Raw genomic sequence first — 16,629 nt, 5'->3', positions numbered from 1 at the left:
TGACAGAGTCTGGTCAGTAGCTTCACCGCTCGGAGTCTCCTTTATTAAATGGAGAAAACTAGGGGCGCCTGGGTGCCTCAATGGGTTGAGCCTCTGCCTTCAGCTCAGCTCATGGTCTCAGGGTCCTGGGATCGAGCCCTGCCTTGGGCTCTCTGCTCCGCGGGGAGCCTGCTTCCCCCCATCTCTCTCTGCTTGCCTCTCTGCCTACCTGTGATCTCTGTCTGTCAAATAAATAAATAAAATATTTAATAAATAAATAAACAAATAAATAAATAAATGGAGAAAACTATTAAGCTTACACAGTTCTTGTTAGCTTATAAAAGGATACACTTAAGTCTTCTAATCAAGGTGCACTGGGCACTTAACAACAGGGTTCTCTCCTGTCTTCGCATTTTAAGAGATGGGCAGAAGAATTTTGGTTCTCTGCCTAATTGCTCAGAAAAGTGGGTTAGCCCCGAGTGGCTCGCTCAGTTGAGTCTTCATCTCAGCTCCGGGGTCATGCATGATCTCAGGCTTGGCTCCACACCGGGCATGGAGCCTGCTTAAGGTTCTTTCTCTCTTGGGATCCCTGGGTGGCTCAGTTGGTTAAGCGGCTGCCTTCGGCTCAGGTCATGATCCCAGGGTCCTGGGATCGAGTCCCACATCGGGTTCCTTGCTCGGTGGGGAGCCTGCTTCTCCCTCTGCTTCTGCCTGCCTCTCTGTCTGCCTGTACTCGCTCGCTCTCTCTCCGTCTCTGACAAATAAATAAATCAAATTTAAAAAAAAAAAAAAGGTTCTTTCTCTCCCTTTCCCTCTGCTCCTCCCCCACCGTCCTCTCTTTCTCTAAAAATAAATTAATAAATAGTAAAAGATACATTAGAAAAGGGAGGCAGCAGGCTAGCATTACGAGACGTGGTGAAGGAAACTAGAGGCTCTAAATAAACCCGGTGGGGCCAAGAAGAAGAGAAAAGAACAGCAACACACTGATGACTTTCAAGCTGGATGGTGAGGCCGTAAGGCTCATGGTATTACTCAGTGTAAGCATGTTTGAAAACGTCCATAACAGGGCGCCTGGGGGGCTCAGTGGGTTAAAGCCTCTGCCTTTGGCTTGGGTCGTGGTCCCAGGGTCCTGGGATCAGGTCATGATCTCAGGGCCCTGGGATCGAGCCCCACATTGGGCTCTCTGTTGAGCAGAGAGCCTGCTTCCCCACCCCCTGTGTGTAAGGTGACAGGGCACAGTGCAAACGAAAAGATCACAAGAACTATAGATTTTATGCAATTGAGGAGCGACTTCTACTTTCCTAATCCGTAAAGAGGGTAGAGAAGCACAAAGGGAGGCTGTACCTGCTGAACTTTATACACTGAATGACCGACGTTAGTCTAAGAGCTAATTCTTCGTAAAACCTTCATTCTATTTACTAAAATGGCAGGTTCTAAATGTCAAAAAATGCACAACACAGCTATTGTGATAGTATAGCTTGAATGTGAGCAGGTATTGTAACTTTTACAATATGAAATTGGAAGTTTCCTCTTTTGGTTGTTGGGGGTGGGTGGTGGTTTGAATCTATTTAAACTGAAGTTGTTTAAACTTTCCATATATTTAGCACAGAATTTACGAAGGGGATGAGATTTATGAGTTAAAAGTTGGTCCAGTTGGAGGACCGTGACTAATCAATATTAAAAACTTGTATACTCGGGGCGCCCAGGTGGCTCAATGGGTTAAAGCCTCTGCCTTCAGCTCAGGTCATGATCCCAGGCATCGGGCTCTCTGCTCAGCACGGAGCCTGCTTTTCAGCCTACCTCTCTGCCTAGTTGTAATCACTCTCTCTCTCTCTGTCAAATAAATAAATAAATAAATAAATAAAAAAAACAAATAAACAAAAAAAACTTGTATACTCTCCAAAAAAAAAAAAAAAAAACCCACCAACTTTTATACTCTCAAAATTCTGTAACATAATATACATAATTTGGCCTTTTGTGATTTTAACATTCTTTTAAAGATTTAATTCTTAAGTAATCTCTATACCCAATGTGGGGCTCAAACTCACGACCCCGAGATCAAGAGTCACACACTCTACTGACTGGGCCAGCTAGATAACCCCAGATTTTAACATTTTTTTAAACGAGACACATTAGTAGCCTGAAACTAGTATGAGTATATGTTACTAAAAAAGGAAACAAATATTTCATTATAAACACTAATTCTAAAAGATTTCACACCCACATTCTAAAATCTAATTAGATAATTTCCTAGGACATTCATGTATTCTTGGTAGCTTGCAATTTTTAAGTGTCAAAATAAAGCCTTGTTTTTCAATGTGGGCGGTGTTGATGAAACAAGTATGAGTAATACTTGCAGGAAACATAATATTAGCTTTAGCTAGGAAGTGGGTGATCCTTGAATAGTCCTCCAGAGAGCATTTTCCGTGTTGCACAGATGTAAAGCACAAGTTATATTATAAGGTAAGCACAGACATGTACAAGACTCCGTCAGAGTGCCTGAAGTACAGTGTTACTGACCAAAAATGCTATTTACACAAATTTTCAGGTTTATGTCTAGATAAAGTGAAGTCAACAAGCTGATGAGGGAACCGAGACTGCCAGAGCTCCCATTTTTGCTTTCTATCTACTAACCAGAAAAGGTGGTGCCAAGCCCATGTAATGACAAGGCAGGGATGACAGAATTAAACTCCATTTAGCCTATCTTCGAAGGCCGTTCTGCTCCACTCACCACAGATCTGGCAGTTATGAACATCTCTCTCCCCTGTTGGTCTGGCTATGTTTTATCCCAAGTGGAAATCTCTGAATGCTTAAGAACAAAGGCGAAGAGCTAGGAGTCCTTGCGAATTCTGCCCTACATTTCGCATCCTGCATTCTCATTTCCTAAACTGGGAACTATTAAGTCAATTACTCCAAGATTAAGAAAGAATCAGTAATGCCTGGTTTACAATTTTAACTCAGTGTAAAGTGTTCTTCTATCAAGCACACTCATACTCAGCTGGCATCAGCACCATGAACCCCAGGGGAGATAAGTCTTCAAGCCTTACTTTAAAAGTGAAAAAGGGGGGGTGCCTGGGTGGCTCAGTGGGTTACAGCCTCTGCCTTCGGCTCAGGTCATGATCCCAGGGTCCTGGCATCAAGCCCCACATCGAGCCCCTAATCGGGCTCTCTGCTCAGCAGGAAGCCTGCTTCCTCCTCTCTCTGCCTGGCTCTCTGCCTATTTGCAATCTCTCTGTCAAATAAATAAATAAAATCTTTAAAAAAAGAAAAATAAAAATAAACAAATAAAAATAAAAGTGAAAAAGTTACCTGACTGTGCGTATTTGCGGGCAGGAGGTATATGGGAAATCTCTATACCTTCCACCTAATTTTGCTGTGAAACTAAAATGGCTCTAAAAAATAAAGTCTATTTAATATATATATTAATATATATATATTTAATATATTTAATAGAAGTACTATTTTCTTAAAAAAAGATGCCTAAAGTTATCAAAAATGTTTACGACTGCAAAAGGGCAAAAAGGTGTTAAAATTACCCTCCCACTTTAAAAAAAGCAAATGTTAAAAGGGGAAAAAAGATCCATTCGTTTATTCAATAAATATTTACTGAATTCCTACTATGAGTCAGGCGTTGTTCTCAGTACAGTTGGTAGATAACTCTTTTCACGGCTGCCTCTACAAAGTGCACCCCACCATCAGTATCGCCACATTCAACATACTGTGAAATGTACATTGCATGCCTGGCATTGCCTTAGAAACTCAGGTTAAAAAATCTCGCTGCTTGCTTTCTTGCTTTTGAGATTTGGGGTGACTCCGTTTCTTATTAGCACCAAAGTAAAGCCATGAAGATAGCAGAGAGGACACTGGGAGACCACAAAACTGGGTTCTGTCATTTAGTCATTTGTTAGCGGCAAAGATTAGAATAATTATGAGGAAAGCTAAAATTTCCAGTGGGTTTATTTATACTTTGCATTAATGAGCAAGTGAATAAAAAGCTGAAGTGATACTTCAGTAACTTGTCACTTCCCTTTACGAAGTAAGTAAGTAACAAAAAACATTCAAATGTGAGAAATTTTTGCTTGGCCATTTCTCCAACGATCAGTCACAACTTCAACAAGCCAGTGCAATCAATTTACACTATTAACATGACTTTTTTTTTTTAAGATTTTATTTATTTATTTGTCAGAGAGAGAGCACAAGAAGGGGGAACGGCAGGCAGAGCAGACAGAGGGAGAAGCAAACTCCTCGTTGAACAAGGAGCCCGATGTGATACTCGATCCCAGAACCCTTGAGACCAGGACCTGGGCCGAAGGCAGATGCTTCACCAACTGAGCCACCAGGTGTCCCTAACATTACCTTTTGTAACAAAGGCTTGAGTAAATGCAGTTTGGTTAATCTCAGAAACATAAATCTCTCTCCTGACTCTGATTTTGCAGACTAGAGTTAAAACCTACTTTATATTCTTCCACCAAAATAAGTAGATATCCTTCAATGTATATGACATGAGTTGACCAGTATCTTGCATACAGTAATTGTTCAATTAAAAAATTAAGAATTTATTAAAAGGGAATAATATGCAGTGGGGTGGGGGGCCCTGTGTGGTTCAGCCAGTAGAGCATGCAACGTGATCTTGGGTTGTGAATTTGAGCCCCGTGTGTGATGTGGAGTTAACTTAAAAATTAAAAAAAAATAAAATAAAAAACAAAAAATAAAAATTTAAGAGTTGTACAGAAACTACTTAATTATATCCTAATCACTTTAAAACAGCCATTTGTGGGATGCCTGGGTGGCTCAGTTGGTTGGACGACTGCCTTAACCTCAGGTCATGAACCCGGAGTCACGGGATCGAGTCTGCTTCTCCCTCTGACCTTCTCCTCGCTCATGTTCTCTCTCACAGTCTCTCTCTCAAATAAATAAATAAAATCTTAAAAAAAAAACAAAACAGCCATTTGTTATGAACTTCTGATACAAAAATAGAAAGCCACCATTTAAATACAAGCTAATCCAATAAAGTTATTATAAATTACGGGTTTGAGTTCATTTTTATAGTGGTATGATAACTTCCTGACATTTCATGATTTGTCAAAGTTTCCTGGAATATGAAAGTGTAACCCTACAGAGAGGTGTTTAAAAAAAAAGAGAGAGAGAAAGGATTTTGTTTGTTTGTTTTAAAGATTTCTTTTATTTATTACAGAGAGATAGTGAGAGAAGGAACACAAGTATGGGAGAGCTGGAGAGGGAGAAGCAAGCCCCCCAACGACTGGGGAGCCCGACATGGGGTTCGATCCCAGGATGCCAGGATCATGACCCGAGCCTAAGGCAGACACCCAACAACTGGGCCACCCAGGCGCCCCAGAAAGAAAAGCTGTACTTCACCTAAAGGAGGACGTGCAGTGAAAGCAGGCCTAGCAAGCGTAATGTGCCCATTAGAAACCCATGGGTCTTAAAAGCCTGTGCTGATCTTGACTAAAGCCCTAAAAAAATGTGTAAAACCTGGTGTTACTTGCGAAGGTCTATGAAGCCACCTGTTACAAATAACTCAGGCCCATCCAAACCATAGCGCGGCCTCCCCCCACCTAGAAACATAATTCTACCAACTTGGGCTTTGCAACCTATCGTTATCTCATTACCCACATGCATGAGTCCAAGCCACCATTCAGGGAAAACCCTCAATGACTGCTCTCCGCTGGGCCGTCTGGCGCTGCCCAACAGGACACTTCACCCAGTCTCTTACCACCGAAGCACAGGAAGCTTCTTTTTCAGAATCCTTCATTATGCCAATTTTTTAAAAAAACCTCAAATACTGATAAAATAAAGCAGCAGAAAAGAGACATTTTGTTGCCCTTAAATCTCTTAGCATTTCACTCTATAACTCGAATACTGCACTTCTTTTACTAGTGCAAATAATGTGTTTATTCCTTTCCCCTTATTAAACTATAAACCACTCAAGCCCAAAAGCTCGTACTCTAGTGAAATGCTTTTTCACACACCCCCTCCTTAGAAATCTTTTCCACTCACTTTTATTGTAGAACATTCCAAGCATACACAGTAGGAAGCACCCCATCATGAGCCCTTCTACGCCCATCACCCAGCTTCAACAAGCACCACCTCCTCACCACGCCTGTTTGCCAACATCCCTACCCCCATTTATTTTGAACCAAATCAAGACTTCGTATCATACATCACAGATATTTCGGTTCCTATTTATTTTCAACAACATTGTCCTTGCTTCCCTACCCCCACCCCTGCGGCCCCCTAAAAGAAGTACACAGAACAATGCAGGTGATTAGAGCTGTCCTTTTCTTCCCACAGCTACCTTCTCTTTCCCCATCACCATTTACGCCACTCGCTAACATCCCTGGGATGTCCACGTTGTACTCAGCCCCTTTAACCCTGCCTATTGCATTTAAAAAATACTGTATTTTTTCCTCCATGGCCCTTTCTCTCGTTTGAACAAGCGAAGAGAGAGCGGGCCAGGATTTCTCTTGTCTGGATAAAATTTACTTCTGATTTGCTAAATCAGATAAGCTAAAAAGAGCCAAAGGGAGTGGAAAAGGAATGGAAGAGGAAAGAAACACTGCACTTAAATGATAGACTTTGCCTAAGATGTACAAATACTGAAAACCATCAGTTATTTTCTTTTAAAAATGAGTATTTGTAAACATCAGCTGAAATCTTGAGTCCTTTTGGACAAGAAGATGTTTAGAGAATACATCACTAATTTAAGGGAGCTTTTGCCTTCAGGATTTTGGGGTCAATGGCAGTAGCTGTTTCTGAGCCTAAGAAACGGTTATGTAAAAACAATTAAAGCCCAAAAAAATAAATAAATAAATTAAGGGAGGATGCGCTCTGTTTCTATAGCTGCTCTAACCTTGTTTTATTTTGACGGGAGATTTCTTGGCCTCAGCTCAGACAGCAACCACCACCCCACACTTTCTCCTCCACACCCTTTACAAATGGAATTCCGAAAGGAGGCACTTTTTGAGTTCATCATGGGAAATGGCTCATCTTGAGAACATTTCAGAGCAATGACTGAGAGATTTCATCCACTCCTCTCCCCGGACGCCGCACTGCCCATCTCTGCCAGTGATTTCCCCGGGAATCCAGGGAAAGGCAGAGAAACAAGCTCCATGCCACCAGCCACAGCCTCTCCTCCCCGGGGAGGCCTGTGCACTGCCTCGGCATCCCCTGGTCGCCCGGCTCCGGGGAGAGAGCTTCCAGCAAGAGGTTCCAGACACGGCGCGTCTTGTTTACCCACCCGCAGTCCCAGGTTAAGGATCCCAGAGGGCTCCCCTCGCCGCCAACCTTCCCCATTGTAAACTGTTTCCTCTGAGCAGTTAAAAGAATGATTTCTCCCGCGAAGCCTCCCCCTGAACAGGGTCACACAAGCTCTCCCCCTAACTCGGATTACTCTCCCCTCCAGGCCGAACGCCGCAGTCCCCGCCGCAAATCCAGGATCTAAGCTGCTCGGCTAGAACTACAAGTGCGCCCCGCGCCGCCACAGGTCAAAAGTCCTCGCTTCTAGAGGGAAGACACCACTTCTCGCCTCTGCACCCCAAAATCCAAGACCTGAGACCCGGCCGGGCCGAGGCCGCCCCGCCCCCGAGAGGAGCACCGCCGCCGGGGGGAACAGCCCTAGGCAGTCGCGGCTGGGGCGCCCGAACAAATAACGCAGCCGGGAAAATCCGAGGGCCTCCACGCCCCCCTCGGAGCTGGTCAGCCGCGCGACGGTTACTCGCCCCGAGGGATTAAGGTTGCTCTTTCCACACACCACACTGGCCTCGGGGCGCCGGGGAGAGGGAGGCCGGCCCGCGCCCTCTGCCCCCGCCGCCCGGGGGACCCAGATCCGCGCCCCCTCCTCGGGCCGCGGGGGGACTCAGATCTGCACCTCCAGCCGAGCCCGCCGGAGTGGGGGGGACCCGGACGCCAACCCAAGCACCGGGGCTGGGGGGGGGGGGCACAGGTCCGTGCCCCCTTGCCCGGGCCGCCGGGGACTCAGATCCGCGCCGCCAGATCAGGCCGCCGAGAAGCCCCAGGTCTGCGCCCCCTCCTCCGGCCGCCGGGGGGACCCGGATCCGTGCCCCCTCCTCCGGCGGCCAAGTACTGAGACCAGCTCCCCTCGCCTCGGAAGGGCGAATCTGGCTTGCACCTCCTACTTGGGCCGAGGCCGACGAGGGGCACCCAGCCCCCCCCCCCGTCTCCTCCGCAGGCCTCGGGGACCCCGACCAGCGCGCCATCGCCTCCACCGAGGCAGCCCGGCCCGCGCCCCCCCTCACCAGGCGCGCCAGGCACCTTCCCCCCAGCCCCGCGGGCCCGGCCCCTCACTTACCCAGAGCTCGGTGCCCCAGCTCATGGTGCAGGGGGCGGGAAGGGGCGCGCCGCGCGGCAGGCGCGGCTCTCGGGTCCCCCTCCCCGGCGGTCCCCTCGCCCCTTGAGATCCCCGCGATCGAGCAAAGCCCGGCACGCGCGCGGCCGCTGCCTCCTCTGGCTCGCCGCTCCTCGCCGTGGGTCTCCTCAGCCGCTCCTCCTCCCCGTCGCTCCTCTGCAAAATGGCCCGAGGAAGCAGCCGCCGCGGCCGCCGCAGCGCCCGCCAGCCCGCCCCACACCCGGAGAGCGAGGGGAGGGGGAAGCGAGGGAGGGGCGGTGGGAGGGGGCGGGGCCGCGCCGGGGGCGGGGCCGGCCTGACAGCTCGCGCACGCGCGCGCCCCGCCCCCTCCCCCGGCCCACCCTCCTCCTGGGCGCCCTCCAGCCTGTCCGCCCCGCCCGGGGGTCCAAAAGGACGCAAAGAGGGAGGCGGGAGGGCGTCCGGGACCGGGAACCGGGAGAACTGTCCCCGCCGACTTTATCATTAGCGACCACGCTCTCTGCTCTTAGAACCACCCCTCGCCTTTGAACGAAGCCGGCCCCTGTTATTACCGGTGCTCTACCGAGGCCTGAGGTTGCTCCCCTGCGCCAAGCACTAATTTGGACTTAAGGACAATACTTTCCCTTGGCACCCATTCGAGCCGATCAGAGTTTGCTCGGGATGCTCTTTCCCCAGCGCCCAGCAGCCGCGGAGGCACAAGGTGACCTGTAGACTTGCGCTTTGGGAGTGGGGCCTGGTTTGGTGATGCCGTGGAGGATACAGATAGGGAGGGACGTCGAGGCCGAGAGCGACCAAGCCGCTCTGAGTGGCTGGGGAAGGAACGCGGGGCTTACAAGCAGTGATTGTCGATCTCTGAAACCAGTGGTTCCCAACTTGTTCAGCCAAGAAACGCTCAGACGTGAAATCACGTTGCCGCTTAGTGGGAAAAACGCTGGGTCCACAGTTAACGCGTTGGGTTCCAATCCAGCCTCCCGCATGCACTACCTGGGTGGCCTCAGACAATGACTCCACCTCTCTCGAGAAGCTCAGAGCACCCCCATCTGCCACATGGAGGTGATAACTGTCCATCTTACCCTGTGCTGGTGAGGATCAGGAGATGAACACCTGTTACCCGGAACTTGGTTGGGAAACAGCAGACTTCTTTTTTTCTTTTCAAGATTTTATTTTTAAGTAATCTCCACACCCATAGTGGGGCCCGAACTTACAGCCGAGATCAAAAGTTGCAAGCTCCCACAATTGAGCCAGCCAAGCTCCTCCTGACTTGATTTTTAGGTAGATACTCTCCTTTTCTTTCTCTGTGTTCCAAAGGTCTACACAAATATTCCCAAGAAGCTATGTTGAATCATTGGGTCCTTTCTCCTGCACTTTTCTCTCTTATTTAATACTGCAGGCTTTTCTAGGTAACTTTGAACTAAAATGGGCCCCACTTTAGAAATACTGCACAATGATATACCTCTCCAATACCCACCCACCCCCAACCAGCAGCCTCAACAAGTTTACATTCTCCACCATGAAAGGGTGGAGCTGAAAACCCTTGCAGATAAACCAACAAGTCTACTTCCTTTGTTGGACACAGTTAACAATAAATTTAAACTGTCAAAACGGTTTTGGTCTTCTCTGAGTTACAAGCGCCCCCTACTCATTTGTTTTTAGTGTGTGTGTTTAAATATTTTGCTCTCACTGTTAACCAGCTGAGAATTCTTTACTCCGGAGCCTACCAGACTATAACAATCAGGATGACCCCCTACTTACTCCCAAGGCCGATTAATAGCCAGAGTGAGTTGGAGGGCTTAGAATTTCAAACAATGCCTCACAATTTAGTTTGCTATTTGGAAATGGTAAGTGAAATGCAGGTTAACTTACAAGACCTTGCTCAGTAATCAACTCAATTTTCCTTCCTGCCAATGCTTAAATATTTTCCTAGACAAATACAATGATCTAATCTTGACTGAGTTCTTGGAGACTTCTCAAAAACAGAGTGACCAGTTGTGAAAATATGTTATGCTCTAAAGAAGGTAAAGAAGAGGAAGGGACAGCCGAAGGAAAAAAGGCCACATGACAGTGAAACCTTTTAAGGTGAGTAAGCAGGAAATAGTTATAGCGACCCATTAAAAGTCACAGTAGCAGGGACGCCTGGGTGGCTCAGTTGGTTGAGCAGCTGCCTTCTGCTCAGGTCATGATCCCAGCGTCCTGGGATCGAGTCCCACATCGGGCTCCTTGCTCGGCGGGGAGCCTGCTTCTCCCTCTGCCTCTAGCCTGCCACTCTGTCTGCCTGTGCTTGCACTCTGTATCTGTAGCAGAAGTAACTGACTGTGCTTGCGCTCTGTATCTGTAGCAGAAGTAACTGAAACCAGGTTAACTAGACCACATTGCAAATATCTTTAACCTTATTAGGTTTGGGCAGTAACCTGGAAAAGGTTTGAAAATGTCAAAATCTTCCAGAAAAGAGAGAGAGAGGAAAGGAAAAAGGCACTACTGATTTCAAGGCAATGGAAACAAATGCAGTTCAGGATAAAGAGAACCCAGCAGGGGTGCCTGGGTGGCTCAGTGGGTTAAGCCTCTGCCTTTGGCTCAGGTCATGATCCCAGGGTCCTAGGATCGAGCCCGCATCTGGTTCTCTGCTCAGCAGGGATTCTGCTTCCCACCCCCCCCTCCCCGCAAACCCTCTTCTGCCTGCCTCTGTACTTGTGATCTCTGTCTGTCAAATAAATAAATGAAATCTTTAAAAAAACATAAAAAGTAAAAAGTATTAAGAAAAAAAGAGAGAGAACCCAGCAGAAAAAAATTTAAAATGATAAAATACAGTACAGTATTTTCCAACAACTAAATCCACTTCCATTTCTCTTATGGTGAAGGAGTAATTCTAAGACAAAGAATTCTCACTATGAACAAATCACTGTGACGTAACCTACTTAGTAATCCATATTCACAAGGGGTATTCTGAACTCTGTATGTAAGTGCGTCAATTACACAGATCAGTTGGGGTTAAGCCAACCTGATTCACCTCTCAGGAACAGTTGAAGAACACTGATTTACAAAGTTCTGATCTCGGTGGGTGACTATATAAATTTTCGTCAGAAAGTGCGACTGCATGGACATTATTAGAGACCCTAGACAGGTCGCTATGTAGTTAGAGGCCAAGAATTCTACTAGGGTTCTTAACAATTCTAATGCTGCTAGCAAATAATAAACATCTCATTCAGGACCTTTGACATATAGGTGTCTCTATCTTATCCATTTTACGGGAGATACGTTTTGTAACTGTTAAATCAAGATTTTAGTGTCCCATTACTTACTAGATGTGTGTGTGTGACCTTTGTAAGTTAACTTAAACCAAGCTTCTGGCTCCTCAGTGGTAAAACAGGGACCTCGTGGGTTGTCCTGAGGCTGAATGAAGCAGCTGGCAGCGCGCACCGGCTTTGGTGATAGCGGACTGGGAGAGCCTTGCACGGAAAGCTGGAGAGCTCTAAAAAATGGAAATAATGCTACTTACTTCCGAGTCATGGAGATTTGTAGTAGCACTTTGAAGATTAAAGAATATATGTAAAATACTTAGCAAACAAGGGCCCCAGTATTGGGTTCTCTTCCATTCCTCTTGTTTTCTGGGGGATTTTTACTTGTTTTATCAAGGAACACAATCCTCGATGCACTTCTAATGTGGCAAAGTGGCTCGCCTGAGCTACAATTGATTGGTTGGCTGTTGCTGAAGTACTATTCCTAATGAACCTCTTGGGATTTTTTTTTTTCCCCCTTTAAAATAGCTTCCGCTAGTTTCTAGCTTAAAATTCGCCGTTTAGCATTCAGACTTCTCACTAAGGACCCAAGAAAGCAGTCAAGTGGAAAAAGTTGGAGTGGGATAAAAGTAGCTACTCTAGGGTGAGTAGAATCTTAAATGCAACCAATTTTTGTACCTGATTGTGGAATTCCCCTGAAGGTCTATGGAGATGTGCATGAAATCAGGAAAAACCAGCTGTCCTGCGGCTGAGCAAGTTACACACTGTGCCACCAAATGGAGGGGAAGTGAACTTGATGCTTTTCTCCGACTCATAGGATTTAAGACATGCCAGGCCCTAGTTTTTCCAAGGTGGCTGTCTTCCAGAAGATTCGATGGGCTTCCCCCATGGCCCAAGAAACAACGTTTCAAGTCAAAGAATGAAAGTGATATTTCACATGTGAATGTGTGGCCAGTCACCAATTTCACCTCTGGTTCTTCACACATTGTTTACAGAGGTTTTTGGTCTGAAATATCAACTCTTTTGATAAAAATAAATGACAATTATACCTTATTACAACCACCAAATATTAACTCACTCATTTCCAGAAGGTTTCTGGAAATTTCTAAACTAGTATCAAATGTCATTAATAGTACTAGGTTCAAACTATAAATTCAACTACTAGTGGCAAACTTTAGTGGATCTTGCAAAGTTAGAGGAAATGGAAAAATAAATAGACTTGACTAAGAGAGTGAGGTTAAAAGTCAGGTTTAGGAGAAGAGTCTTTCCAGCTCCTCCAGGCTTTTTCAGTCGATACCTAGAAGTTTAATGTCCCTTTGAAAATGGTGCCAGGGAGAAGCAGGCATAACTTGTTCTGTTACTCAACATGTCTGTTTCCAGTTACAGCATCATGATTATGCAAATAATCTTTTCTTGAAACTCTGAAATTATGTGCTAAATATAATTGCCAAGATAGTTTTCACCAAATTTGAAAAGTAATTGTCTAAAACCCACTTTACTTTAAGTCTTTATTTTTTTTAAAGATTTTATTTATTGGAGAGACAGAGATCACAAGTAGGCAGAGAGGCAGGCAGAGAGAGGGGTGGTAGGGGAGGCAGACTACCACCTGAGCAGAAAAGCCCGGTGTGGGGCTTGATCCCAGGACCCTGAGACCATGAACTGAACCAAAGGCAGAGGCTTAACCCACTGAGCCACCAGGCGCCCCTCATTTTAAGTCTTTGTAACTAGTGTTCCCTTTCTTCTCTCAATTTCAAACAAATGACTGGCACACTATAGCTCTGAAATACCTGAAGGAAGCGATTCCTTACAAACTTCTGGATAGATACCATTGGTATGTAATAACCCCTGTGAAGGTCACATAGTAACTCCCAAGGGAAAAGAAGCAAAGAATAAGGGGCGCCTGGGTGGCTCAGTGGGTGAAGCCTCTGCCTTCGGCTCAGGTCATGATCTCAGGGTCCTGGGATCGAGCGCCACATCTGCGGGGGTGGGGGGTGTCTCTGCTCAGCAGGGAGCCTGCTTCCCCCCCCCCCTGCCTGCCTCTGATCTCTGTCAAATAAATAAAGTCTTAAAAAAAAAAAAAAAAAAAGAATAAGAACCCAACTTTAAGCCCTTGTAAAACTGTTTCCCAGAAACTAAAAGACAAAAGCTTTCTATTTTGTAAACTATTTAAATATTTCATGGCAGTTGTAACACTTAATGAAATTAAGACTCTTCCTAATCATTCCATTTTTAGAAGCCTATTAGTATATTCGAGTTGAAAACCAAGAGTCTCAAAAATGGCACCTTGCTTTAAAAAGTAAACAACAGAAATACTTCAAAGCATTGCAGACTGCCTTTGAAAATGAAACTGCAATTAAAAATCACCTTTTCTTTGAACAACTACTTTCACAGTGAAGTGAGAATCAGCTATCTCTGAAATCTCTCGATGCCAAAAAGAAAGTACCACTTATGTTCCTACTATGTTCTCTCATTTTGCTGATTTTTTTTTATTTATTTGACAGAGATCACAAGTAGGCAGAGAGGCAAGTAGAGAAAGAGGGAAGAAGCAGGCTCCCTGCTGGGCTCGATCCCAGGACCCTGAGATCATGACCTGAGCTGAAGGCAGAGGCTTTAACCCACTGAGCCACCCAGGCACCCCTCATTTTGCTGATTTTTAAAGTGCCTTCTGAAATTATTTCTAACATTTCTTTATTTTTTTAAGATTTTATTTATTTATTTATTGACAGAGAGAGAAACTTCAAGAGAGGAAACATAAGCAGGGGGAGTCAGATGGAAGAAGCAGGCTTCCCACTGAGCAGACACCCTGGATGCTGGGCTCAGTCCCAGGACCCTGGGATCATGATCTAAGCCAAAGGCAGATGCTTAATGAATGAGTCATCCAGGTGCTCCTAGCATTTCACTTAATAACACATTGGTCACTTATATTCTGGGATTTTAATCTTTTAAAAGATTAGAAATGGTAAGACTTAGAAAACCTTGCAAGCTATAGTATGAGATGCACAGACCCAGGTCTGAAGCAGAGGAGGTTGGAGTTCTGGTTCTAAAGATACTTGCAGAAGATTAACAACTAGATGTATGATCTTGACCAAGTCATTTCAGTGCCTTGAATTTGTATTCAAATTTGCTAAACAGCTAGATGTATCTGTTGATTATCTAAGAACCCTTCGAGCCTAATATGCAAATGATTTTTTTATAACAACACAGGACAGAGATGAAAACTGGGCTTTGCGGTTGGGGCCTGAATGAGCGGTCCATCTGGGTCATTTATAAATAAGCAGAGGCCCTTGAATAAAGTAATCTAACCCACCCTCATCCTTTAAAAAAGGGAATAAAAATAGATACCTTATAAGGTTTTTGTGACATTAAAAGAGATAATGTATATATAAAGTACTGAGCAGAATAGTTGGAAATTCAGTCACTTGATAACTAAATTTAACTGCTATCATCTTGGATTCTTAAAGTAATGGTTTCTCATTCTGTTTCTTTGTCTGTGAAATGACGCAGTAAGATCAGATAAAAATTCTGTTCAGAGATGTAAGATTAGTATGTATATAACAGAGGGCCAAAGATCAGAGGTTGGAGAAAGAAGAGATATGCTTCCCCAACTAGTAAACAGTGCCTCTGTCTTCCTGGCTCCACCTTAGTGCCCTACTTTCGTCCTTACAGAGGGTGTGACAGAATCTGTACCAGTGTTTTATTCAAGGGAGGAATTCAGATTCATGATTTCACCAAAATTGCACACAGCTAAAAAAAAAAAAAAATCGAGTTCCCTGACTCCCTCATTCTTCCTTTCCCTATTCTGTATTTTCCCGACTGATTTTTTTTTTTTTCCAACCTGAGTGCAGCCCATTAGGGCCATTAAAATATATTAAATATTAAAATATGTTAATTTCATTTCCTAGTTCCAATGAACACGTCCAGAATGGTATTCCGTCATACAACACACTCGTGGTTTTTTACTTTCTCCTTTTTCACTGGATTGATTTCACACCAGGAGCATGCATCGCTTCTACGGCAAGCTAAAACACAATTTAAAAACAAAACCTGGGGACGCCTGGGTGGCTCAGTTGGTTACGCAGCTGCCTTCGGCTCAGGTCATGATCCCAGCGTCCTCGGATCGAGTCCCACATCGGGCTCCTTGCTTGGCAGGGAGCCTGCTTCTCCCTCTGACCCTGCCTGCCACTCTGTCTGCCTGTGCTCGCTCTCTCTCTCTCTCTCTCTGACAAATAAATAATAATAATAAAAAAAACGAAACCTGGCTAGTCTACTGGCGATTTTCATAAGCACGTTCTTCTGCAACTTCTTGACAAAGCGGTGATAGAAGGGACCCAACGACTGCCTTCGCTACTGAAGACCTCCCTATAAAAGATCTATCCCTATAAAGCCCACAGATTAGAAGCACATAAAGTTTCCACACAGAATGCAGAGAAAAACGCGGAGACCCAGACTCTCGAGGTAATATGACGCAGCATGTAAAGGTTTCCTTTTGATTGTCAACCTGGAACAAACGAAGTAACGTCTCAGAGCCTCAGTTTGCTTACCTGGAAAGTGGGGACAACGATCACACCTACCCCCTACCTCCCCAGATTGTTCCAAGGAGCAAATTCAGGAATGCACACAAAGGGCCTAGGTACCCGATAAGGGCTCAGTACATCGTATTACCGCAACCATTTCGTCTGAAATTTTAGTGTGAGGTGCCCCAACAAAACCGAGGGACCTAGGACACGCCGGGAACTCGGTCATTTCCACGGACTCAGCGCCGCTCCCGAAGCCGGTCCGCTCATCGGCCGCGCACGGTGCTGCGGCCACGGTGTCAGACTTCCCACCCGCAGAGAACGCGGATCCCCCTGCGGTCGCGGCCTCGCAGGCCCAAGGTCGCTTGCAAAACTCTGCGGGGCTGACCAGAGGCCCCGCGAGCGGAGAGGGGGAGGAGCGTCCGGCTCGGCCCCTGTTGCCACGGCAACCGCCACAAATTTCTCAAACATCCCCCCCATCACCACCACCGCCGCCGCGGGAAGGGCTCCACCCCTTCCGGCTAAACCGAAAGTCCTC

The 16,629-nt window shown here is 45.9% G+C and overlaps 1 protein-coding gene across 16 annotated transcripts in view; it reads right to left on the bottom strand.

Annotated features, from left to right (window-relative positions):
* Positions 1-8,591, bottom strand: part of FNBP1 (formin binding protein 1) — a 143,702-nt gene extending 135,111 nt beyond the window's left edge. For 15 of the 16 annotated variants that reach the window (XM_059141389.1, XM_059141388.1, XM_059141391.1 and 12 more), the window contains exon 1: positions 8,309-8,469. In XM_059141389.1, coding sequence (XP_058997372.1) covers positions 8,309-8,332 — 24 coding nt within the window. In that variant the 5' untranslated portion in view covers positions 8,333-8,469. Of the gene's footprint in view, positions 1-8,308 lie in introns of all 16 variants that reach the window. The other variant, XM_059141397.1, reaches the window with a different exon arrangement.
* Positions 8,592-16,629: the final 8,038 nt, after the last annotated feature.

Source organism: Mustela lutreola, chromosome 12, assembly GCF_030435805.1.
Source record: "Mustela lutreola isolate mMusLut2 chromosome 12, mMusLut2.pri, whole genome shotgun sequence".
NCBI lineage: Eukaryota > Metazoa > Chordata > Mammalia > Carnivora > Mustelidae > Mustela > Mustela lutreola.
This window is presented reverse-complemented; position numbering and strand designations above follow the sequence as displayed.